Source organism: Canis lupus, chromosome 3 (assembly GCF_048164855.1).
Source record: "Canis lupus baileyi chromosome 3, mCanLup2.hap1, whole genome shotgun sequence".
In the NCBI taxonomy this organism is placed as follows: Eukaryota; Metazoa; Chordata; class Mammalia; order Carnivora; family Canidae; genus Canis; species Canis lupus.
Window position 1 is genome coordinate 25,305,702 of NC_132840.1, and position 24,810 is coordinate 25,330,511.

A 24,810-nucleotide genomic window follows, 5' to 3' on the forward strand; every position below is an offset into this window, starting at 1 on the left:
CGTGACAAGGTCACCAAAGGCCGTCCTGGCCCCCTTTCTCAGAAACGGTGTCTTATTCCCGATTCGAAAGCAGACAGCATGGGCCTCTGATGTCAGAGTTCCCAACCCCCGACAGCACATCTGCGGGAACATTAAAAGCGGCGTGGGTCGCCGTGATCCAGAAAAACAACAAAACCCCGTGAAGGGGCGACAACGCTGCAGAGCACACACCGGGTCGCTGTCTTTGTGGAGGAGGCGCAGGAAAGCGGCAGTTCCGCCGGTGGGCGGCTCCTGAGGGGCACCGCAGCCGGCGGGCGGAGGGGGGCGGCGTCCGGGCGGGGCGGCCGGTTGGGGCGGGGGACGGAGCACTTCCGTGAGCCGCTTCGCTTGGAGGACCCGGGAGATGTGTCCTTGGCGGTGCCCGACTTAAAGGAGGTGTGGGGGCGCTGGGTATCCTCGCGGCATCTAGCCCGCGGCGGCCGCCGGGGGTTCTGTGCTGTAGGGAAGACCGCGCGCGTGTTCCGATCCCTAAAAAGTCCGAGGCTGCGGCGGATAGTCACAGAGCGGTCCCCAGCCGGCGCCGCGTCCTTACTGCGCACGCGCGACGCCGCCGGAGCCCGCGGGGACCCCCTCGGAGACCCCCTCGGAGACCCCCTCGGGGGTGTGGCGCCACTAGGAAGGGTTTGTCGCTGTTTTGCGCGTGCGCGCGCCCGAGCGCCGGAGCTGCATGAGGTCTGGGGCCGGGCGTGTCTCATCGGCTGGTGGCGGCGCCAGGGCCCCTGGTCGTGCTCTGGAGATGCGGCGGTGGCCCGGGAGGCGGCAGGACGGCCAGGACAGGCGCGAGGGCCCTGGGAACAGCCCGGCAGGTGAGCGGGGAGGTTCTGCCCGCGGGTGTCGGGCGGCGGGGGCGGGGGCGGCGGCGGCGGCGGGGGCGGGGGCTGCGCTGGGCGCCGCCATGACGCCATCCGGGTGCGCCGGCTGTCGCGCGGTAGGGGCCGGGGGTGCATCCCCTCTCCGCCGGGCGGCCCCGGGACACGGTGCGCGGCCCCCCGCCCCCGAGTCCCTGCTCTTCTCCCGTCGGCCTCCCGTGCCCTGCGCCGTGCGGGCCCCCTTTCTCGCCTCCTTTCGCCGCTCTCCGCAGAGCCCCGCACCGAGCGACTTGGTCCGAGTCGCCCTGCGCCTGCCGCCCGCCGTGTGTTCCGGGCGCCTGGTGTTCGGCCGCAAGCCCGGACCAGATCTGATAACGGACGGGGATCCCTGACGCGGCTTTCGTTTGCGGACCTCACTTCCCACCACTCTCATAACCGCGGATACTGCCTGAGGGCTTCCGTGCCAAGGGCTTTACAAGAATTGTCTCTTTTTAAGTCTTAAAACTGTCCTGCAGGAAAGCGCTGCTATAGCCCTGTTTTATAGAAAAGGAAATGTAAGTCCAGAACTGGCCAGGGACGCCCCTCACCTTGCAGTTCTGGTCCGTCCTGCTCCAGTGCCTTCACTTTTAAATACTTATGTGTTGTATACCTTCCTTGGGGTTAGATACTAAGAAATAGAATCCCATGTTTTATGGCTCTATTTTTTCCTTTTTTTTTTTTTTTTTTTAAAGATGTACTTATTTTAGAGAGAGTACAGCAAGGGGAGAGGCAGAGGGAGATAATCTTCAAGCGGACTCCCAGCTGAGCGGACAGGGTGAGTCAGGGCTCCATCTCAGGACGGGTGAGATTCTGACCTGAGCCACCCAGGTGCCCCTGTACTATTTCTGTATTGATTGATACATCCCAGGATGCAGTGATCCCATTGCCTTAATTTTTTTCTACTGCACAAATGTGGAGTTTCTGAATTTCGATCCAAGAAAAGTACCTTTGTTTTCAGACAAAGTGAAAGAGGCAGTAGTGAGAGAGGCAGGATTCTATGGATTCATTTTCTGTCTTGTCTTCAGTAAGGAACTTTTCTCTTTCATCCCTTTTCATTTTGGAGATGGTGCCAGTCAGTTTTGTTTCTAGAAATATGGATGAAAACAGAGCCTTTCACCTGTGGCACCTCAGCTTTGCAGAAGGCTGTTCTGGTTATTAACACACAGTGGAAGTCAGATGGTACAGCAGTCACTGAACTTCCATGGGCCTCTGGTTTTAATTAAGAAGGAACTTGGATGATCTTTGAGGTTTTTTTTTTTCCCCCCCCCCCAGACTGAGTCATTCATCTGTTGAGAATCAACAAGCTGGCGATATCATGGTGAACAGGACAGGCAAGAGCTCAGCCCTGTGGGCTGCTCTCTTGTATTTATAAGCTGAGGGGGGGGCTTGCAAAAGCTGGAGAAGCTGTCATAAATCTGCTTTATAGTTAAAAGATGTACCCTAGAGGTTAACACTCCTCAAGGGAAGCTTATGTTCCGGAAGCTTCCCTGCAGTTATTTTCTTATTTGGTGATCTTGCTACGCTATCCCTGCTGTGCAAGAGGAGAATGAGACAACAAACAAGTCATGGCACATTAGGTGGTTCTATGAGGTGTGAAGGATAAGGAAGCAGAACAAGGGAAGTAGAAAATGAAGAGAAGGGAATGGAGAAGGATATATGCCAGTTATTTTAGGTGGGCTAGTTGAGTGCTAGAGGAAGTGAGTGGTTGGAGTAGGTTCAATCTTGCCAGCAGATTGAATAGCCAGTGCCTGGTGGATTTGCATTTATGTGAATTTGAGACCCCAGGATAACCTGATTGATAATCAGACTGGAAGAAAAGGAGGGTGGCACTTTGCCTGTTGAAGGGAATCTTGCTGTGACCAACCTCACATCTTGGCTTTCATATGCAAAGACCAATTTAAAAAGCTCATCTAAACCAAACACCAGAACAGATGGTAGACTGTCTTGGAGTGCTGCATCTGACCTGATGTGGTTTGCTAACCCAAATCAGAAAAGGATTAAGTCATAAATTGAAATAAGAGAATTGGATGTTTTATCAAGTTTCGGAGGCCTGAACAGCAGTACTTAGCACCTCTAAGACTGTAGGCCACGAGCACTGCCTTCTCTGGGGTGGTGCTGCAGAAACCTTGGGAGGTTTGGTTTTTCCTCAGACACCTCCAGCTCCCACTTGTGTTACTTCAGGCACTCAGCTCTCTAAACTTCTCCACCTTTGCAGTGAGCATAGTAACACCTACCTTCTTAGGACAGATGGTGAGGATTGGAGGAGGTGACAGAGGAGCATCTACTCAGCTGGTGCACCCCCCCCCCCCCCCGCTGTTTATCTTAGTCTAGGTTTCCTGTTACAGCAACACGCCTTCATGATGTCTTCAAGGTTTTATAATTCCTTCCACATCAGGCTCTGGTCCTGTTATACAGGGTGACATGTTGCAGCAGGGAAGTTTCATTTATGGTGCAGAAGTTCTAGGATCTTCATCACCCTTACTGACTGCATTTCCTTTCTTTAAATCTTTTTTTTTTTAACTTTTATTTATTTATGATAGTCACACATTGAGAGAGAGAGAGAGGCAGAGACACAGGCAGAGGGAGAAGCAGGCTCCATGCACCGGGAGCCCGACGTGGGATTCGATCCCGGGTCTCCAGGATCGCGCCCTGGGCCAAAGACAGGCGCCAAAACCGCTGCGCCACCCAGGGATCCCTGCATTTCCTTTCTGAGCTTCCCTGTTTCGTTTGTATTTTGTTTCTCCCTGTTTTTTTTTCCCCTCCAGAATGAATGAATGAATTTATTTAGAGAATGAGTGGGAGGAGGGGCAGAGGCAGAGGAGAGAGAATCTCAAGCAGACTCTGCTGAGCACAGATGCAAGACTCAGTCCCAGGACCCTGAGATCATGAGCCGAATATAAGAGTTGGATGCTTATCCAACTAAGCCAGCCAGGTGCCCCTTTCTTTTGTTTGTGTTCTTTCTAACGGCTTTTGACCCATAACAGTGAAAAACCTAACTTGCTCTGTCCTTAACTGGTGTTAAATATTGTTAGCTTATGGGGAAAAAACGGCATTTTCTTCTTTGAGGATTGAAGAAAATACTGGATCTGGAAAAGTGCTTGCCTTCTTTGGCTGATCAAAGATAAATTATAGTATCGTTTGGTTTTGAAATTTCACAGGGCTTAATCTTAGAATCATGTTTGTTTTTGAGGCTGTAGTAGTTTCAGTGACCAAAATTGCCTGAGGCAAAAAATGGTTGTAGAATTGGAGGAGGGGAGGTATTGACAGCAATAGCTGTAAAAACTCTTTATGAGTTTCTGCGGTGAATTTAGTTCCCGTTTGTCCTTTTTGAATCATATTTTAATGGGATGTTTAAGCGGATAAATAAAGGCAACAAGTTTACACTTCAGGCCATATCCTTGTCCCTTCCCACCTCTAATACTGCTATAAGAAAACGCCCCATCAAATTGCAGAAAAGGCTAATCCTCTCTCCCCTTTCAGTGCCTCCAGGGGATTGCATTCAGCCGCTGGCTCTTCTGGGGAAGACAGACATCATTTTCTCAGTGGCTATGTTCAAAACCACCCAAAGGTAGGTATTTTTTTCCTACATTCATTAGTATAATGGTCACTGGAACTGAGTGAGCCTTTCTCAGTGTTTCCTCCATAGCAGGGGAACCAGGGGACAGGGTGTGTGTTGACTCAGGATGCCCTATGCATCCCCCTTGTTTGCCTTCCATTTTGAGCCACACTTTAAGCTTCCCATTTCTGGATCACTACACCTTCCCATTTCTGGATCTCCATGTCTTTATGGTTTTGATATGACTGTGGAAGAGAAACTCTTTCAGAAGGAGGTTTCTAGGTGAATCTGTGTTTCTACACATTTGAATGCAAGCCAAGCTGAGCCTCATGTTTGGAAAGTAGAACAGGAATGATGTGCAGGATGCACTTAGCTTGAAGCACATCTGCCCCTCATAGCAGAATTTAGGAGTGTGCTCACTTCTCTCTGTCTCTTTGGAGACTCTGTGATGAGGCTTGTAAGTACATGTTGTTTGCACAAAGCATGAAGTCAGGAAAGAAAACTGGTTTCTCTCTTATTCTCTTTCCTGATCTGACAGTATGGCTGTTTATGTGCATGTGATGTGTGCTTTTACAGTGCTAGAGCCTCATCATTTTGTCCTTAAGGGTTTGAGAAATTCTTTAAGAGTAGAAGAAACAGAGACTTAGAAAAACCAATAACTCTAAGAAGAGGTACTAAGGTCCATTTGACAAATCAGACTTTCAAAGTTTTATGTTTTTTAGACATTCACTACTTTTGGGATTAGTCTCCTTGGGAGGTGACAGCAGGCAGGCCAGTGTGTGTGTGGTGTTGGCATCCTCTTTCCTCTGCATATCATGGCCATCTTCTGCCTCACAGTTTGTTAATGTGGACTGGTGAAGTATTTATCAGGTGTGTTTCTTCTATGAAATGTCCAAGCAAGGAATAGGAAGAGACCCATAGAAGTGTGTTAGGAGGTTTGTTTACATGCCTCACTACAATAGAACAGTTCTTCTGCAAAGCTTATGCAGATTTCCACTCTCCTGTAATATTTTTGTCCCTTCCTGGGTCACCTAGGCCTTTGAGCTTCCATGGCTTTTGTTTGGGTTGTTGGAATGGCATGCACGTGAAGGGACAGGACTATGGCTTGTTGGTCCTAGGACTTGCTGGGCTTCTTGCTCAGCCCCTTCCATTTGCTGTTGTTGACTTACTTTGGAGAAACATGGCCATGGATGGATCACTGCCTCAAAAGCCTCTATGAGACCATTTTTCAAGTTTTGAGTTAGTTTCCTAGATTCATATGGAAATCTTGTTTGTATCTTCCACAGTCAGTACTCCATTTCTGGTCATTAATGTGTATATGTGCTGCGATGGGGATGGGGGTTGGGGGAGGGGTGGTTTCCCTGCCATGCATTTTTGGGACTCCAGCAGGGTGTCCCATAGTTTAACCCAGTTCTGACACTATATACCTGGAATTAGCATCAGATTCCACAGACCCACTCTATCCTGAAAGACTGCCTCTACTCCCCCATTCCCCCATACCCTCCCTTCAGATGCCAGTTCCATGTCCAGGGTGTCACCTGTGCTTCTGTCCAGCTGTAAATTGGTGGTTCCCACAACCCCCTCTCCTTGAGTTCAATTGATTTGCTAGAGCGACTCATAGAACGCAGGAAACCAATGTACTCACTAAATTACCAAATTACAAAGGATATTAAAGGATATGAACAAACAGCCAGATGAAGAAATGTGAAGGGTGAGGTCTGGAAGGGTCCTCAGTAAAGGACCTTTTGTCCTCTTGAAATTTGGCATAGAATGTGAGTGCATTCTTGTCCACCAGCCTAGAAGCGCTCCAAATCTTGTTCTTTTGGATTTGTATGGAGGCTTCGTTGTATAGGCATGATTGATTAAATCATTGACGATTGGTCATTAATTCGGCCTCCAGCCCCCTCCTTTCCCCTCCCCTGATGTTAGGAGTGGTGATGAAAGTTCTAACCCTCTAATTACTTGGTTCTCCTGGCAACCGGCCTCCATCCTTAGAGGTTTTCCGAAAGTCCCCTCATTAACACAAAACTCAAATGTGGTTGAAAGAGTTTTGTTATGAATAAGGACAAAATGTCCCTTTACTACCTAGGGAATTCCAAGGGCTATTGGAGGCCTGGACCAGGAGGGCCAAATGTATACTTCCTAGAAATGGAATATCACAGCGGTCAAACAAAGCTAAATGCCTGGTAGAAACCGTGATAACAATTACTCGCTTTCGTTCCTCCCCTTGTCATTTTTGTATGTGCTAAAAAGCACCTCTTAGAAATTTTAACTGGAAATGCACTTGAGATAGTTACATGGGGAGGGGAGTTTTTCTTTGGATATGTACAGCTTTCTAGGACTGTTCAAGCCTCCTGATCCTCAGATTATACTTGGAGGAAATGGGTCATTTAATCCTAGGTGGACATGTCCTGAATCAGACCCATCTCCTCCCATACATATTTTGCACCTGACAGAAGAGTGGGGTTGGGGTCTTCAAGGGTGTTTATGGGGCTGGATTCAGTCATCTAGTCTATGGGTCACAATATTCTAAGGACAAGGGGGGATCATGCCCAAGAGTGGGTGACATGCATTATGGTTTTCTTGGGAAGCTGAACCTTTGTAGATAATCCACCTGTGTGAGCCTGTCTCATTGCTTGCTTCCTTCCTTTGCCCCATTTACTGGCATGGAAAGGTGCTCGTTCCATAACAGGAAGGAGATTTGCTAGTAGGCTCAGGTTTCAAGCCAGAAAGGTGAAATTTGAAGAATTTTACATGTATTGGAAGCTACTTCTCAGCGATATCTGTTTTTTCCTCCAAAAGGGTGAGTTATGCAGGGCAGAGTATTTGACAGCATCAGAAGTAAGAGTGTACAAAGTTAAGTGCCAGCTATGTAAAAGTAATGCCTCCAGGATCCCTGGGTGGCGCAGTGGTTTGGCGTCTGCCTTTGGCCCAGGGCGCGATCCTGGAGACCCGGGATCGAATCCCACATCGGGCTCCCAGTGCATGGAGCCTGCTTCTCCCTCTGCCTATGTCTCTGCCTCTCTCTCTCTCTCTCTCTCTTTCTCTATCATAAATAAATAAATTAAAAAAAAAAAAAAAGTAATGCCTCCTGGGTCATGCCTGGCATGTATATACCAGTTGCTGGTGATTTTGTGGAGATTTAATTGTTTTAAAATTTCTTCGTGTCTGGGACTGTCTGGGTTGACATGGTCTGGCAGTCTCCACCACTCTGAGCTGTGCCCTGACCTGAGAAGGGCACAGCAGGCTTTCCTCCTACCCTACAGGGTGAGGTGATGCTATGTTTCAGCCTCTTTCTTTCCTGTCCCCTCTTTACCTCCAGAAGACTCCAGTAGTAGGAAAGTGTATGTTGGGAGGCATTTTTCTGTTCTCTGAATCCTCTTTTTCTGGGAAATTGTAATTACTGTTTTCTCAGGTCAGACTTTGTTTTCTCTTAGGAACTGGTGAGCCAAAGGAATGCTGGACCTGGAGCAGATGGAGGCAAGAGAGGGGAAAGCAGAGAGACTTTGCCTGGTAGAGACAGATACAGAAGGTTTGTGGACATCTGAGGACCAGACCCAGTCAACCTGTCACTTCCCCAAGGTCCTACTTGGTTTGGAGCAAGCTGATTCGAAGATCCTGAGAAATGAATTCAACTTAAAAAATATGGCGATAAGAGATAACCCCAGAAATGTGGGCTCTTTGAGGGTATTCTGCTTCTCCTGGGTGGTCTGGTGACTGGGTGGTCTGGTGAGCAGCTGCTTTTGATGTATTCATATATATCACGTGGACGCCTTTCCTCTCAAGGGCTGGCTTTGGTTTCACCACACACAGAGGCCGCATGGTGGAATGTGAGGAGGGAGCATTTGGAGAGATGATGTCTTTCATAATATCTGAAAAAGGAAATCACTGTTTGATAAAGGAACCACCCTTATTTAACCATAAAATGTGTTCTCTTCTCCCACAGAGGGAGTTCCCTTGGGATGACAAAGGTGTCCACAATCTGGCTGCTTTGGGGGCAGGTATTGGCATGGGGTTTTCCTACTTCTATTTTTGAGATTCTGGGAAGGAAATCACCTGGAAGCACTTGCCATAGTATTACCTGGTGAGAGGTCTAGGGACAAAAATTTATAATCTGTCTACCCCGGAAGGAGCTGGTACATGTGATGATGTGCCCATGCATGTGGTCTGCAAGCTTAGATCCTTAGCAGTCCCAACCTTGGGATACGGATAAGACACAGTTTTACTTTTTCTAGTAAACGAGGTCATGCTCACTTTCTTGCTGAGTGAGCATCCCATTAGTATCATGGCTTAACTTTAATATTCATTAGATTTTTTCTTTTAAGGCTTAGCTCTGTTTATCTTTAAATTATTATTTTTTAAGATTTTATTTATTTATTCATGAGAGACATACAGAGAGAGAGAGGGAGGGAGGGAGTGGCAGAGACACAGGCAGAGGGAGAAGCAGGCTCCATGCAGGGAGCCTGACATGGGACTCGATCCCAGGACTCCAGGATCAGGCCCTTGACTGAAGATGGTGCTAAACCACTGAGCCACCTGGGCTGCCCTTTATCTTTAAATTCTAATCTGATATCTGACTTAAAGTTTTCCTCCTAATGTAGTCCCACCCTGCTGGCTGACCCTGAGCAGGGCAGGACCATCAATATCAGGCTCTGTGTTGTGCTGACAGGGCCTTCCTGGCTTGTCCTTGTGAGTAGTTGAAGTTGGGAGAAGTGTTCCTCAGGCTTGAGTGTAAACTCCTATAGGAGCAGAGGACTTGCTCACTGTTTGCCCGTTACCCTAGGTAGCATACTGTTAAGATCTGGGCCTCCTTCTGTATGATGATGTTTGTAGAAACCCATGGTTTCCCACCAGGGTCTATGGCTGAGGCCATCGTTTTCTGCCCACATGTCTGTCCTCAGAGAGGCCCTTGCTCACTACAGGGAAGGGGAATGGCTGCTGCCAGCCTTGTCTCCCGAGGACCTGCCTTCTGAAGGAGAGGGAAAGGGTAAGACAGGGATCCTCCTGTGTCTGCATTCTGGACAGATCCCAGAGTCCCCTCGAGGTCTGTTTATTTTAAAGCATAGCCTGGAGGAGCCCTGAAGGATGAAGTGTTCCGTCCCTGTCTCACCTCATGTGGCTCTGTGCTTGGTCCCTGTGGGACACAGTGTTGGCAGACTCTTCCCTGGCTCAGACCAAGCACCTGATTCAATGCACTTAGGGAACTTTCATGAATGCTGCACTGTCTCCCGGCCCCCTCCTGAGTTGTTGGGAGATCACTTGATGACATCTTAGGGTGTCCCAGAAATACGTAAACTTGAGTGCAGCCACTCCTGAGCCTTTGATGCATTTCCAAGTCCATGGCCTGGAACAGATAGCCCTTTGTTAGGGTCTTATTTGGGAATAAAAAGCTACAATATCTTGAAACTTAAGTAGCAATCTTTGTTTTAAAATAGCTTAGCTGGGACGCCTGGGTGGCTCAGTGGTTAAGCATTTGTCTTTGGCCCTGTCTTTGGCTCCCGGGTCCCTGGATCGAGTCCCGTATCAGGCTCTCAGGCTCTCTGCAGGGAGGCTGCTTCTCCCTTTGCCTCTGTCTCTGCCTCTCTGTGTCTCTCATGAATAAATAAGTAAATCTTTAAAAAAATATTTGGGAAATAAATAAAAGTATAAAGAAGGAACTCGCCATCCTGCACTAAGCAAGTTTGAGTGTTTACTGTGGCCCTTCCTTTCCTGTTTTGAATGCATCAATGTGTGCTCCTTCATACCCTGTATCTCTGGCTTCCCTATGTTCCCAGGAGATAGTGGACTGTGTTGGAAAAAATAAGACAGGTCACCTGGGCTGTGATCCAGAAAACAAGAGATTAGAACATGATAGAAGCTGTGAGGATGCCCCCAGCTCTTGTCTCATTAACGTGAGAGTTGTTGGAGTCTTGCCATCTGGGGATTCTTTTGCAGAAGAGAAGCTGAGATGTTCAGTTTTGTTTCGTTTCGTTTCTTTCTTTCAATATTTTATTTATTTGAGTGCACTAGCTAGAGTGCACCAGCAGTGTGGGGGGGAGGGTCAGAGGGAAAGGGAGAAGCAGGCAGGAAACCTAATGCAGGACTCCATCCCAGGACCCTGGAATCATGACTGGAGCTGAAGGCAGATGCTTCATCGACTCAGACACCCTAGTGTCCCTGCCTTTTGGATTTTTTTTTTAAAGATTTTATTTATTTATTCATTAGAGACAGAGAAGTAGGCTCCATGTAGGGATCCTGATGTGGGACTCGATCCTAGGACCATGCCCCTAGCCAAAGGCAGATGTTCAACCGCTGAGCCACCCAGGCATCCCTGTCTTTTGGATTTTAAGACAGTGTGCAATCTTAATGTCTGGATATACCAAATTTTAATTCCTGAATTGGAATAAAGTTCAGTTCCTGAATTGGTTTCTGTTTATTACAAAATAGATATATAATATACCAAATTTTAATTCCTGAATTGGAATAAAATTCAGTTCCTGAATTGGTTTCTGTTTATTAAAATGGAAATAGGTTCATACCCCAGGCTAAAAGTGTTCAGGTTAATAGGAAAACAAAACAGATCTGTTCTGCAGACTGTAGGCTGAGATAGAGCTGAAGTCTATGCTTGTAGAACGTGACTCGGCATGGAGGCCTGTGGTTTGTTGCCGAATGCCCTCTGTGTTATCTCTGCTGTTCTGGTATCTTTTTTTCTTAGGTGGACTGGCCGGAAGTCGTTAACAGTTGGTGTGTGTGTCATCCATCCCTGGCACTGGGATGGCATCTGAGGTGAGGGGTAGTTCAAGGCTGAATGTTTCTGCCATAGGGTTTTGGGGGTTTTTTTCCATGTAAGGTGTAATTTTTTGTTTTTTCAGAAGAATGCCTCTCCTGGTTTCACTACCCAATAGCAACCCGTGTGAAGGTGATCATTTACCATGTTGGTATGTATCAGTAGCAGTGCTCCAGGTAGGACATAATCCCTGTGTATAGAACTCTTAACTGATTCAGTTTTGTCTCAAAACTGTGATGTGAGAACCATGAGCCAAGATGTAGGGGGGAACAATACGAGGACAAAGTTTTTGGAGCTTGTTATACTTTTTTTTTTTTTTTAAACATATTTTTTTAATTTTTATTTATTTATGATAGTCACAGAGAGAGAGAGAGAGCGAGGCAGAGACATAGGCAGAGGGAGAAGCAGGCTCCATGCACTGGGAGCCCGACGTGGGATTCGATCCCGGGTCTCCAGGATCGTGCCCTGGACCAAAGGCAGGCGCCAAACCGCTGCGCCACCCAGGAATCCCGCTTGTTATACTTTTATCCAAAACCTAAAGCCTGCAGCTTTGTGGGGCCAGGACAGAGGCTCCACTCAGGCTTTGCTGGAAGAGCACCCGGGGAGAGGGGCAGTAGCTGTGGGGGAGGGCAGCCTTAGGCTGCCCTCACATCTTGGTTTCTGCAGAATTTTGTGTGGTTTAATAGCAGCACCGTTGACACCTTTGAGCAGAACCTGGATACTGTTCACTGGGAGCTGGGCATCGTTCCCCCCAAGCAGGCATCAATGGTCTACACCACTGAGAGCGACAGGTAAGTGGCAGGGGCTCCAATCTGGGGCACCTGGATCCGAACGCAGAACGTTTCAGTGCTTAACCAGTTTAGGAGTGTGCTTCCTTTGAGCATATTGTAGGCATCTGCTAATTAACAACGTATAGTAAAAAAATAAATCTGTTCTGTTGTTTTTGAGGAAAGAATTGATTAGGAAAACATTTGGCGAGGCAGCCTTAAAAAAATAATAGGCTAGGTAGGGCTTAGCTGTAAGGAGGCTGTATTGGGTCTGCTGGGTAGCCATCCTCCCCACACCACAGGCCAATTCCAGGTGAAATTGGACAGATAGATGTATGTGGGATGAGAACCTCGGGGTTGGAGGAAGGCTGAATGCTGTGTCCAGGCTCTGACATGTTTGTTTTTTAAGATTACTTATTTGAGAGAAAGAGAGCACCTGCATGAGTGGTGGTAGGGACAGAGAGTGAGGGAACAGGCCAAGCCGACTGGCCTGACTTGGGACTAATTTGGGGCCTGATCCCAGGACCCTGAGATCACGACCTGAGGTGAAGTCAGCCACTTTGCCGACTGAACCATCCAGGTGCTCCCAGGCTTTGGCACATTTTAAAAAAAAATTTTTATTTATTTATGATAGTCACATAGAGAGAGAGAGAGAGAGAGAGAGGCAGAGACATAGGCAGAGGGAGAAGCAGGCTCCATGCCAGGAGCCCGACGTGGGATTCGATCCCGGGTCTCCAGGATCGCGCCCTGGGCCAAAGGCAGGCGCTAAACCACTGCGCCACCCAGGGATCCCACTTTGGCACATTTTTAAAGAAAACTAATTCCTTGTATAACAAAACTAGAGTTGAGAGTAGTCTGCTTGTCATAGCCCTTCTCTCAAGGGAACTGAAAATGGTTTCCTTGGATCTTCTAGCTCTTGTTTGCGAAGCCTGGCACCTACACTTCTTTTAGTGGGCATCCTTCTCTATGCTGTGAGGAGAGGCCCAATGGGGGCTGGGTGTGGCGAGCGTGGAGGGGCCCCCTCTTCAGTTCTGGGGAGACAACTACCAGGGTCTTGAAGAACGATGTGGATGTGTAGTTTGCAGATGCAGGTGGTGTAAAGAGACCAAGTTGGGAGATTATGGAATTTGTGAATTTCCTGAAGAATGAATCCCAAGCAGTATCAGGACTTAAGAACCAGAATTCCAAATGTATTTATTTATTTATTTTTTAAATTTATTCATGAGAGTTACACACACAGAGAGGCCAAAGACATAGGCAGAGGGAGAAGAAGCAGGCTCCATGTAGGGAGCCTGATGTGGGACTCGATCCCGGGACATAGGGATCACTCCCTGAGCCAAAGGCAGATGCTCAACCGCTGAGCCACCCAGTCGTCCCCCAAAGGTATTGATTTCAGAAAATATCATAGTGCTCTGAACTCCAGGTCCAGGCCAGAGATCACCATGGTTTAGTGTGGACCATTATGAGACCACTTAGCTTTTTGTACAGATTGTGTATTTTATTTTATTTTATTTTATTTTATTTTATTTTATTTTATTTTATTTATTTATTTATTTATTTTAAGATTTTATTTTTTATTTATTCATGAGAGACACAGCGAGAGAGAGGCAGAGACACAGGCAGAGGGAGAAGCAGGCCCCATGCAGGGAGCCTGATGTGGGACTCGATCCCCGGTCTCCAGGATCACGCCCTGGGCTGCAGGCGGCGCTAAACCGCTGCGCCACCGGGGCTGCCCCAGATTGTATATTTTATTAATCAAGAAGAAGTAGCGTTTGCCAGGGCAGAATGGTGAAGATCCTCTTATCAGATTGAAACCACAGTGAGTTTACTTTTTTGAACTGTGGGACTGTAGAGCCCTAAGAATAGTACAGACCCATGTGAGACGTGTGTTTGGTCACTGAAAGCACAAGCTCATGCCTTTCGTTTAGAGGGTAGTCTTTCCTTCTAATTTAGTTCCAGTGATCAGACTCTTCTGTTAAGTGTCCTGCATAAAAACCTCTTGTTGTCTACAGTTTGTTCCTCTGAATGAAGTGAGAACTTAGAAGCAAAGCAAACTGAGTGGAGAACCTTCTATATTTTTATGATTTTTTTCTTACTCTTGGAGTTTTCTCACCTACTCACATTGACAGTTTTTTGTTTTGTTTTTAGCTATTTTCCTTTATTGCTTTATTATCTAAAGCCTTCAACTTAGTTTTTGAAGGAGCAGCCTTTTTCTTGCTCCCTTTTTATTAGTTTACATAATGTTAAATTACATAATTAAAACAGCAAATACTTGCATAAACAGGTTTGGGGTCAGATACAACTGCTTCATGGTAAACCCTTGATCCTGTTGGGGATAGAGGTGTAGTGTGGGTGTGGGTTAAGCTGTTCTATAAGAGGAAATGGAGCCATAGTAATTCTGACTGTGGGATCTATCTATTGGTCCCTTTCTATGTCATGGACCCTCTGAAGGCCTGACAAACTGGGAGTCCTTTTCCCAGAAGGATTTGCATCTTAGAACATTGACTCACAGACCCATCAGTCATCCCTGGACCATGGACCAGCTGAAGAGCTCCTAGAATAGACTGTGCTTAGTGCACAGACCTTGCAGGAGCTCTTGCTTTCTTCAGCTATTCCCTGTAGGGTGGTTGCCACTGAACAGTTTATTCTGCATAATAGCAACAAGTTAGGGACCACTGTGAGCCTGGGGACTAGAGATGGGTGGTGCCGTTTCTGTTCTGTAGTCTGATGAGTGTTAGCTAGAAAGGTGTGTGTGTGTGCACTCGCGTGTGAGACAGAGGTAGGGGTTGCTCTTGGGCTCTCAGTTGGAGATTGACCAGCACCCACCCCAGTTGCCATTCACCTGGGCTTTACAGTTGGGTGCTACAGGGGGCTTGTATGTACTGGGAAAGGTGGGTATGATAAACAGTAGGCAGGGCAGGCAGGTCACCTGAAGTGTGACTGCCCCCCCCCCCCCACCGGCTGGTTGTGGGCTGGGGTGGGGGTGGGGGCTCTCTCTGTCATTCTGTGTGGTGCTAAGGATATCAGGGACCATATGGCTTTTTAGCTCCTCCTGGGTATGAAGTTCGATGATTTAGTAAAGTGATCTATATAGTATATGTGGACATATGTACCCAGGATTCCACTGCTTCCTCATCTATAAGAATTGGCTGTGTGTGTGATCGGTCACACAACTGGTGATGGATCCACGGTGAATCCCACATCTGTATTCATGGAGACGTGGAGTCTAACACCATTTTGTGAGTTTGAGTTTTGTGACTCCCTCTCCCCTACCTTTTTGTGAGTATTTTGTTTTTGTTTTTAAAGACTTAAACAAAAAACAAACCTATGGTCTCCTTTGAGATAATTAGATGCTAACCCACACCCTTCACTAGAGATGGGATAATAGATGCTCGCTGCTTTATTTTTTTATTTTTAAAAGATTTTATTTATTCCTGAGAGACACAGAGAGAGGGGCAGAAACATAGGTAGAAGGAGAAGCAGGCTCCCTGAGGGGAGCCCAACGTGGGACTCAATCCCAGGACCCTGGGATTATGCCCTGAGCCAAAGGCTAACCACTGAGCAACCCAGGCGTCCCAATGCTCTCTGCTTTAAATCTCTTTTCAATTTTCAGGTGTAATGGTAATCCATAAAATGAACATTGAGGTGTGTTACCAGAATGTGAATTGGTGATTTTAAACCTTAAGCCAGGATAGGAAAGGGCAAGTCACAGACAGGGAAACATGGTGCCAATGACCACAGATAGGCAATGCCTGTTCAGCAGATGAAGCACACGGGTCAGCGTTTCTGTTGTTGAGACCAGCTAGCTGTGAAGCTGTACAGACTGACTGTGGCCTAAGATCTGAGGGATTGGGGGGAGTGTGAATTGGTGTCAATATTTTGTAGAGCAGTTTGACAGCAACTTAAAATAGACATTCAGACCCTTTGATCCAGCAAGCCCTCATCCTGGGAGCTTTTGTGAAGAAATAACCTGCTTAGCTGAATGGGCTTTCATATGTCTATAGTGTTTGAACTCTTTATGGTCAGAATGCATTTATTTTCTAAGCAGAAAATATTGAAAAGAAAACCTCAGACTATGGTGCATCATCTTAGGGATTCTTGTTAGTGATGCCTAGAAGTCACCTTTTTTTTTTTTTTTAATTTTTTTTTAAAACAATTTTATTTGTTTATTCACGAGAGACACAGACAGAGAGGCAGAGACACAGGCAGAGAGAGAAGCAGGCTCCATGCAGGGAGCCCGACGTGGGACTCGACCCCGAGTCTCCAGGATCATGCCGTGGGCTGAAGGTGGTGCTAAACCGCTGAGCCACCCAGGTTGCCCCACCTGTTTAAATAGAAAATGGGACTCTTTTGGGGTTCTATCTGTCCAGGAGTCCCCTTTCTGTTTCAGTGAGCCATGCTCACTGGTCCTTCTGGTACTGGCAAAACGCTTCTTGCCAAAGCAACTGCAGGGGAGACCAAAGTGTCTTTCATCACTGTGAGTGGGTCAGAGCTCTTCAGAATGTTTGTTGGTGTTGGGCCAGTAAGGGTAGGTGGCTGCTTGCCCTTGAGTCAGCCCCAGGTTTTGTGTGGACCCTGGCAACATGCCACGAATGTCAGATAAGCTTTGGGTTGCAGAGGAAAGACTTGGGTCACGCTCATTTTTGTCTTCATACCAGAAACAAAACCAACTCTCTGTGGATTGCTATTTCAGTTTCATGACATGTTTGCAATGGCTAAAAAAAAATGCTCCTTGTATCTTATTCATTGATGAAATTGATGCAGTTGGCAGGATGTGAGGCCAAGGGTACTTTAGAGGCCAGAGCAAGCAGGAGAGCATACTGAACTAGATGCTTGTAGAGATGGATGGTGAGTGGATGCCACCAACAACTGCTGAGAGCAGGCTTGTGTTGTCAGCACTGCCAGAACTCATGTGACCCTCCTCCAGCCTTTTGTTTCTGTAAACTCCCTGGGTGAGAATCCCTGATGGTTCGATTTTTAGGAAGGCTGCTTTCAGGCAGACTTAGTGAAGAAAGCTATGTCAGATCAACACAGGACCCCAGTACTCAATGATAAGATGAGGGGCCAATGCACCCCACCCCTGCCCTACCATCAGAAGGGCTTAGCAGAGATGCGGTGGTGAGGTCCTCTTGGGGAGTGGACCAGGTAGATGGGAGCTCCTCCATCCCTCCTAGCATAGGATAGAACCTGTGCTCCTTCCTCTCTGAGCCTCTCTTCTGCTGCCATCCCTGACCCAGAATCTCATGGGTGCCCAGGCCCACTTCATGTACCAAAATAGCTCTTTTACCTCCCAGTTAAGACTTTTTCTCAGTGATTCCAGCTGAGTATGTCTGATAGCTTGTTAGATCTGCTGAGGCTTTAATGGAAACATCTAGGCGTTGATGCCAATTTTCCAGTTTGGAGAAGCTTTCACTGGGCCTGTGGAAAGTTTTGATCTTCATTTTGGGGTTGCCAAAGAGTACCCTGGGTTTGGTGATTGACTAGGAGGACTCCCAGGACCTCAGGTGTGGTCGTACTCCCAACTGTGACAAATGACAGACACAGAGCAAATTCTGCATAGGGCAGGGTGCAGTCCAGGGAAGTCGGCTGCAGCTTCTTTTTTTTAATTTTTTTAATTTTTTTAATTTTTTTAATTTTTTTTTGGCTGCAGCTTCTTTGAGGAGGAGGCAGGAGGGCACTGATGCCCCTGGTGTTGAGCTGTGACAACACGTGGGCGTATGGCTGACCACAGTTTTCCCTGGGGGCTGGTCACGTGGCACAATTTGCCTAGTATGTACCAAAATCCCAGCCTTCCAGGAGGAAGGCAGGTGCTCAGCATAAACCACACTGTTTGCAGAAATAGTTTAGGCATAGAGAGCCCTTCTTATTGAGGAACAGTGGCGACCCTCCTCAGTCTCCCAGAGTCATTTGAGGGCTGCCTTGGAAGCAGACCCTGAGAGGATGAATAATTAGGTCTTCTGTGTTAGTTTTTTCTTATTCAGACCAAAACATTTCCAAAACTTTCTATTATACTTAGTATTCAACAGTGATTCTAATTAGATATCATTCTGTTCTGATATCTTAAAGCGTTGATGGGGAGAACATTCTGAGAGTGAGGGGGTGGGAGCACCACCCCTTCCTCTGTTGGGCATCCCTGTTCTCTGCAGCCCTGACTGCCCTTGACCAGTCCAGCTCCCTGGGCCCTGTGAGTCCAGCGGAGCTGAGTCAATGGAGATCCCGACAGATGGCTGGGGAACTGACACAGTGCGGCCAGTGGGAGGTCTCCTTGCTCCCTAGGGCAGGGGGGGAGGGTGTATGAGGTAGTCCAGGCAGTCAGGCATCAGTGATGAATAAAGATGGCAGTCTACACCCTGAGACCAGGTCATGGAGATCCCAGTTAGCTGAGGAATGTCTGATTATTCTGATGGACATGTGTCTCAGCCAGAGCAGTGAGGTCTGTGAGAACCAGAGCCACTAGTGTGCTATTTGGTTCCTGCCTGTGAAGGGTCGAAGATAAGGGGCTATCAGCCAGCCCTGGGCATGAACGTCTGCCCCACTAAGGAACCTCTGCAGTCATTTTGGAGTAAGCAAAAGAAGTGCAGAGCCAGGGCAGGGCTGCTCAGGGTGGCCAGTGGACCCGGAAGGATAGGCAGGTGTGCAGAAAGAGGACATGTTCTCAGGACCTTAGGAGGAGAGCTAGGTAGGAACACAGTCCTGTCCTAGTGGACACCAGCCTGAGCCCTCTCCTTGGGCTCACTTGCTTCTCATGTCCAGGGTTCAACTCTTCATGAACATTGTGGTGCTGGCTGGCATAAACTGCCCTGACATCCTCTACCCAGCCCTTATACAGCCTGGCCAGTTTGACTGCCTGATTTACATGGGCGAATATGCCTGTCACTTTGGCATTCAGGGTTGGGTCTTCATGTCCTTGTGTTAAAGATCAGGTTAGGGATCCCTGGGTGGCGCAGCGGTTTGGCGCCTGCCTTTGGCCCAGGGCGCGATCCTGGAGACCCGGGATCGAATCCCACATCGGGCTCCCGGTGCATGGAGCCTGCTTCTCCCTCTGCCTATGTCTCTGCCTCTCTCTCTCTCTCTGTGACTATCATGAATAAATAAATAAAATCTTAAAAAAAAAAAAAAGATCAGCTTAGATCATTATCTGTGTATTTGGAGGCAATTTCTTTTGATCAGGCTCCTACAGCAGTTAATGTTAACAACATTTTGAGAAAGTGGAAGCTCACGAATGCCCTTGGTTGTTGCCAGTCCCTGTCTCCTGGCGATCCACTTTTGGGAGTAACAGATGTGTCTGGGCCCGCAGAAACGTCACTTCAGTCCATACAGGTTGGAGTGATGTGACAGATCGTATTCTTCACTTCTTGTTTTGGTGAAGTGTTAAAGAACAGAAGAGCTCACCTTCACCTTTTACTTGGACAGTGGGCATCTGCATCTTTGCTGGCATTTTCCATTTGTGAGAAGGCACCCATTCTGTGTGGACTTGCCTGCTGCCCAGGGTGGTTCTTGTCTTGCTCTCTGTCAGGTTACAGCCCTGGGAACGAGTTTGAGGTTGGTCGGTGGCAGCATAGTCAGGAAGGTGTTTTACGCATTCAAGAGCTGAGTGTACATAACATTTGGGGTATTTCTGTCATTGCTCCCTGGCTCTAGTCGAATAACTGAGTGTGAAAGACATAGCTGGGAGAGTGCCTAAAGCCTCAGACTGTCCTTGTAGATTTTGCGAAGTGGCATTAGGTGACCCTGTTCTGGCCATCTGTGTCTCTCTCTTGATAGGCCCCCCCATCATCACAGGCAGGTCCACTATCTTCACGGTCTACCTGCACCCACTGAAGCTGGATGAGAGCCTCTGTAAGGACACCTGGGCAAGAAAGCTCACGGCACTCCCTTTGGGCTTCACGGGTGAGTGTTGGCCAGGCTGGCTCTAGCCGGGCCCTGGATGGGAGGTACATATGATTGGTGGATGGTTTCTGCTTGTGCTGCTCAGTCCTGGCAAGTGTCCACCTTTGTCTTTAGAACTTTGAATCTGTTGAGGCAAATCAAAGGCCTCAGAGAGGATTAGCCCCAAAGTGGATCTGTACCCATTTGAATTTCTAGTTTAATTCCGTTTAAATGTGGTAAGTTTTCACTGCAGAGACTTACCTAACGTCTGAGGACAGACCTACTGAAGTGAAGAGCTCTGCTACATTTTATTGGCTTGGGCTTGAGCTCCCAGTATGGGATCTTTCTTTGCTTTTCTCTTTTCTTTGTGATAAAAACCCAAGGTCCTGTGCTAGGAAACTTGTTTCCCTACCAGGGTGGTTTAAACACTGGCAGTTTAGGCTTTTCCTGGCAGCTTCTTGCCCAGCAGCCCTTTGGAGGTCTCATGATGACTCTGATGAGCTGTTGGCCACTGCTTCTGGAGGATTCTGCTGTGTACGGTGCTGCCATCTCCCCATGTCCTGCCCAGTGCTGGGCAAGGGCTGGGGGTCAGATCACACACGGGAGTGTATATTTGTCGGCTACAGGGTGATGAGTGAGGCGTTCTCACCCGATCCAGCTGGTACCTGAAGGACCTGGTCTGTTTCCTGCCAAGAATGCGCTTTCTGCTCTCTTCCTTTGTGATTCCTACATCCACTTATCAAAGTTAAGAAACTAGAATAGGCCTCCCAGACTCTGTTCTTCCCAGGTTAACATTAGAGGCTGCCCATCAGCAGGGATGACTCGGTGGGATGATCCTGAACTCCCCAGCCTCAGCCCCCATGGGGTCCTGAGGAGGCTGCTTCATGGGACTGCCCTCTTGTCTCAGGCTGAGCCCATGGATCCTGCTGTCCCTGAGAGGCAGATGCAGCCTTTGTGAATGTCAGCATTGCAAGGATAGAAAATGGTTTGTCTTCACACACAGAAATGTACACGGGATTCTTTTTTTTTTTTTTAAATTTTGTATTTATTTATGATAGTCACAGAGAGAGAGAGAGGCAGAGACATAGGCAGAGGGAGAAGCAGGCTCCATGCACCAGGAGCCTGATGTGGGATTCGATCCAGGGTCTCCAGGATCGCACCCTGGGCCAAAGGCAGGCGCCAAACCTCTGCGCCACCCAGGGATCCCCACGGGATTCTTAAACTAAAAAAACTTTTGACACTTTTTTAAGAGCCACAAAAGTAAGCATTAACTGTGGCACTCTGATGGTTCTCTCCCTATCCAGCCCTCCTCTCCATGTGTGTGGCAGGCCCCTATGTGGGCGATCCAGGCATGGATCCAGGAATAAACCTGGTGTTCCTTAGAAACCTGACGTGTAAAGTTCTCTTTTGCCATTTTTGCTCATTCTTGGCACTATAATGTAGTAATGAAAGTGAAAGAGAAAAGGGCATTTTAAAACTTGGCTAATGAGTCAATGAAAAATGATAAAGTAGGGGGATCCCTGGGTGGCTCAGCAGTTTAGTGCCTGCCTTCGGCCCAGGGCATGACCCTGGAGTCCCGGGATCGAGTCCCATGTCGGGCTCCCTGCGTGGAGCCTGCTTCTCTCTCTACCTCTCTCTCTCTCTGTGTCTCTCATGAATAAGTAAATAAAATCTTTAAAAAAATATATGACAAAATATGCAAAGAAATGATAAGTGGTTCATTCACAGGAAAAAATGGACAAAAGGGGGCAGCCCGGGTGGCTCAACGGTTTAGCGCCACCTTCAGCCCAGGGCCTGATCCTGGAGACCTGGGATCGAGTCCCATGTCAGGCTCCCTGCATGGAGCCTGCTTCTCTCTCTGACTGTCTCTGCCTCTCTCTCTCTCTCTGTGTGTGTCTCTCACACACATCTTTAGAAAAAAAATGGACAAAAGCTGTCCCCAAGGTAGCACAGATGTTAGACTTAGTAGGACGAAGACTTAATGTCCGCTCTCATAAATGGACCAGTAGAACAAAATCCAGAGTGCAGATTGCAGATGCAAGCCTGTATGTACATATTTGCAGAGCTGATTTTTGTCAGGGATGTGAAGACCATTCAATGGGGGAAGGACAGTCTCTTCAACAGAAAATACTGGGACAATGAAATTGGACCCTTGCACTTTTTGAGTTAACTCAAAATGGGTAAAAGACCTGAATTTGAGAGCTAGAACTATATGGTGCTTACAAGAAACCATGGGAGGCCAGATCTTCAGGACTTTGGACTTGGTAGTGGTTCCTTAAATACGACACAAGAAGCACAAACAATAAGTGGAAAAAAAAATTGGACTTACCAAATTAAAATCTTTTGTGTATCAAAGGATACCATTGAATAAAAAGACAGTGTACAAAAAAAAAAAAAAGGTAGTGTACAGAATGGAAGAAAATATTTGGAAATCATGCATCTGATAAGGATTTAGAATCCAGAACATAGAACCCAATTTAAAAATGGGCAAATGGACATTTTTCCAGAGATAGTATACAGATGACCAAAAAGCACACAAAAAAATGCTGAATGTTGTTATTAATTAGGAAAATGCAAATCAAAACTACAACAAGATAGCACTTCACACCCACCAGGACAGCTATAAAAGACAAAAAGGAGTTGGTAGGGACATAGTATAGAGACACAGGACCCCTAATACGTTGCTGGTAGGAGTATAAAATAGGCTGTGAAAGTCAGTTTGGTTGTTCTTCAGAAAGTAAAATACAGAGTTATCATATGACTCAGCAATTCCACTCCCGAAGAGAATTAAAAACATGTCCATACAAAGACTTGTACATGAATGTTCACAGCAGTGTCATTCACAATAGCCAAAAGGTAGAAACAACCCAGATATACATCAGTGCATAAACGGGTAAACCAAAGGTGTATACATATAATGAAATATTATTCAGCCATAAAAGAAGTGAAGTATTGATAACATGCTGCAATATGGATGAACCTCCAGATGTTATACCAAGTGAAAGAAGCCACACACAAAAGGCTTTGTACAGTGTGATTCCATTTATGTGAAATGTCCCTAACAGGCAGATCCAAGGAGATAGTATAAGAGTGGTTGGCTAGGATGAGTACTGGAATTAACCACATCAGGCAAAGGGTATCTCTTTCCTTCCCTCCCTCCCTCCCTCCCTCCCTCCCTCCTTCCTTCCTTCCCTCCCTCCCTGCCTCCCTCCCTCCCTCCCTCCCTCCCTTCCTCCCTTCCTTTTAGAGATGTATTTATTTGAGAGAGAGAGTGTGCACAAGCAGAGGGAGCGGCAGGCAGAGGGAGAGGGAGAAGCGAGCTCCCTGCTGAGCAAGGAGCCAAATGCAGGGCTGGACCTCAGGACCCTGGGATCATGATCTGTACCTAAGGTAGGCTCTTATCTGACTGAGCCACCCAGGCGCCCCAGGCACAGAGTATTTTATATAGATGATGGAAGTGTCTGAAACTAGGGTGCTAATCACATAACTTGATAAATTTACTAGAAGTCTTTGAAATATAGAAGATGGGTAGGTTTTATGTTAAATAAATCCTACCTCAATAAGTTGCATAACCAAAAAACTGGCCCAAAACAGTGGTGATTGACAAAGCCGTTCCCTAGTTTGGCTCTGGTTTCTGTAGTGGAGCTTTTCTTGTAATACACAGTCCCGGGCACTGATGTCCACAGTGTTTCATTTCCTGGGTCAGGTGCTGACATTTCTAGTGTCTGCAACAAAGCAGCCCTGATTGTCACCCACCACCTGAGTCCTTGTGTTCAGGAGAAGCACTTTGAGCAGGCCTTTGAGAGGGTCATTGTTGGTGAGCAGGGCAGTCCTGGAGAGGTGGAGGGCCTTCTAGCTCTCAGCTTTGGCAGGCTCACCTTGGGGCCCCAGCTTTACTTTAGGAGACAAGAACCACAGACAGCTTTCCAAACCAAAATTTGAGACTCAGGAATCTGCCAGCAGCTTTCATTCTCTGTGTAGAGCTACATTTAGAATCTCAGACAGATGGGGCCTCTGGGGCAGTGGATCAGGTCCTGGTTTGAAATGCTGATTGCAGACCAGAGGTGAGGGGTTCCCTAGGATCTTCCTTGTGGAAGCCACGAGGACAGTCCTCTGAAGGTAGGGGTTACTGATCTGCATGTTTCAGCACAGCAATGGCTCCCTGGCCTCCTGGCTTCAGCTCAGCAGTTTAGGGAGCTGCAGTTAGCAAGTTAGGGTCTCTGGAGTACCCTCCTGGGGACAGAGATCAGGAAGGTGTTCCTGTGGCCAGTGGCTGCTGTTCATGGTCAGCTCCATGGCTGTGAGAACCAATAGCAGGTTAACAGTGCTAACCGTTTGTCTTTAATGAAATATAACATGTATAGACAAGTGTGGAGTGTTGGGTAGCCCAAGATGTCACCACAGCTTCTAGAGGGCTGTCCTGGCAGCAGTGGTAAAGCTGGGCCCAGGGTGAGTTGTTGTTACTGTTTCTGCGTACTGATAACTGCCTGTAAGCTATGGTGTAGGAGGGCACTGGGAATCACTCCTGGGCTCCAAGCTTCTGGTGTCACTTAGCAAGCCACAGAACATACCTAATCATGCTGGTTGAAAACAAGCCTCCTAAAGCTGTCTGCTGCGTGCAGATGCATCAGATCTTTACAGTTGGGCGGTAGGGTTTCTACAGAGCAGAAGGCAGCATAATGTCTGGTGTGGAAAGACAGGCACCAAAGTGGGCCTGAGCCGCATCTGTGGAGCAGATAGACTGTGAGTCTGTACTGGCTGAGCAGAAGCTCCAACCAGCCCCCAACTTTCCCTGAGTGGAGGGTGGGGATTTGCACCCACTTCCCAGCTGTCCATTTCTCCTCTGCCTTTCACTGGCCTGGGAATTTGATGTGTAGGCCTTGAGAAGATGCAGGTCCTGCAGCTCAGTGAGAAGGCGACCGTGACCTACCACAAGGCCGGACATGCTGTGGTGGGCTGGTTCCT

General features: G+C 47.6%; 1 protein-coding gene across 1 annotated transcript in view; it reads left to right on the plus strand.

Annotated features, from left to right (window-relative positions):
* Positions 1-89: 89 nt before the first annotated feature.
* LOC140625769 (uncharacterized) overlaps positions 90-24,810 on the plus strand; it is a 32,829-nt gene continuing 8,108 nt past the window's right edge. Inside the window, exons 1-9 of the mRNA XM_072813329.1 lie at positions 90-146; positions 202-845; positions 4,368-4,455; positions 7,881-7,975; positions 8,390-8,444; positions 11,138-11,208; positions 11,295-11,360; positions 11,896-12,000; positions 19,741-19,866. Of these exons, the coding sequence (XP_072669430.1) occupies positions 90-146; positions 202-845; positions 4,368-4,455; positions 7,881-7,975; positions 8,390-8,444; positions 11,138-11,208; positions 11,295-11,360; positions 11,896-12,000; positions 19,741-19,807 (1,248 nt within the window). The 3' untranslated portion in view covers positions 19,808-19,866. The remainder of the gene's footprint in view (positions 147-201; positions 846-4,367; positions 4,456-7,880; positions 7,976-8,389; positions 8,445-11,137; positions 11,209-11,294; positions 11,361-11,895; positions 12,001-19,740; positions 19,867-24,810) is intronic.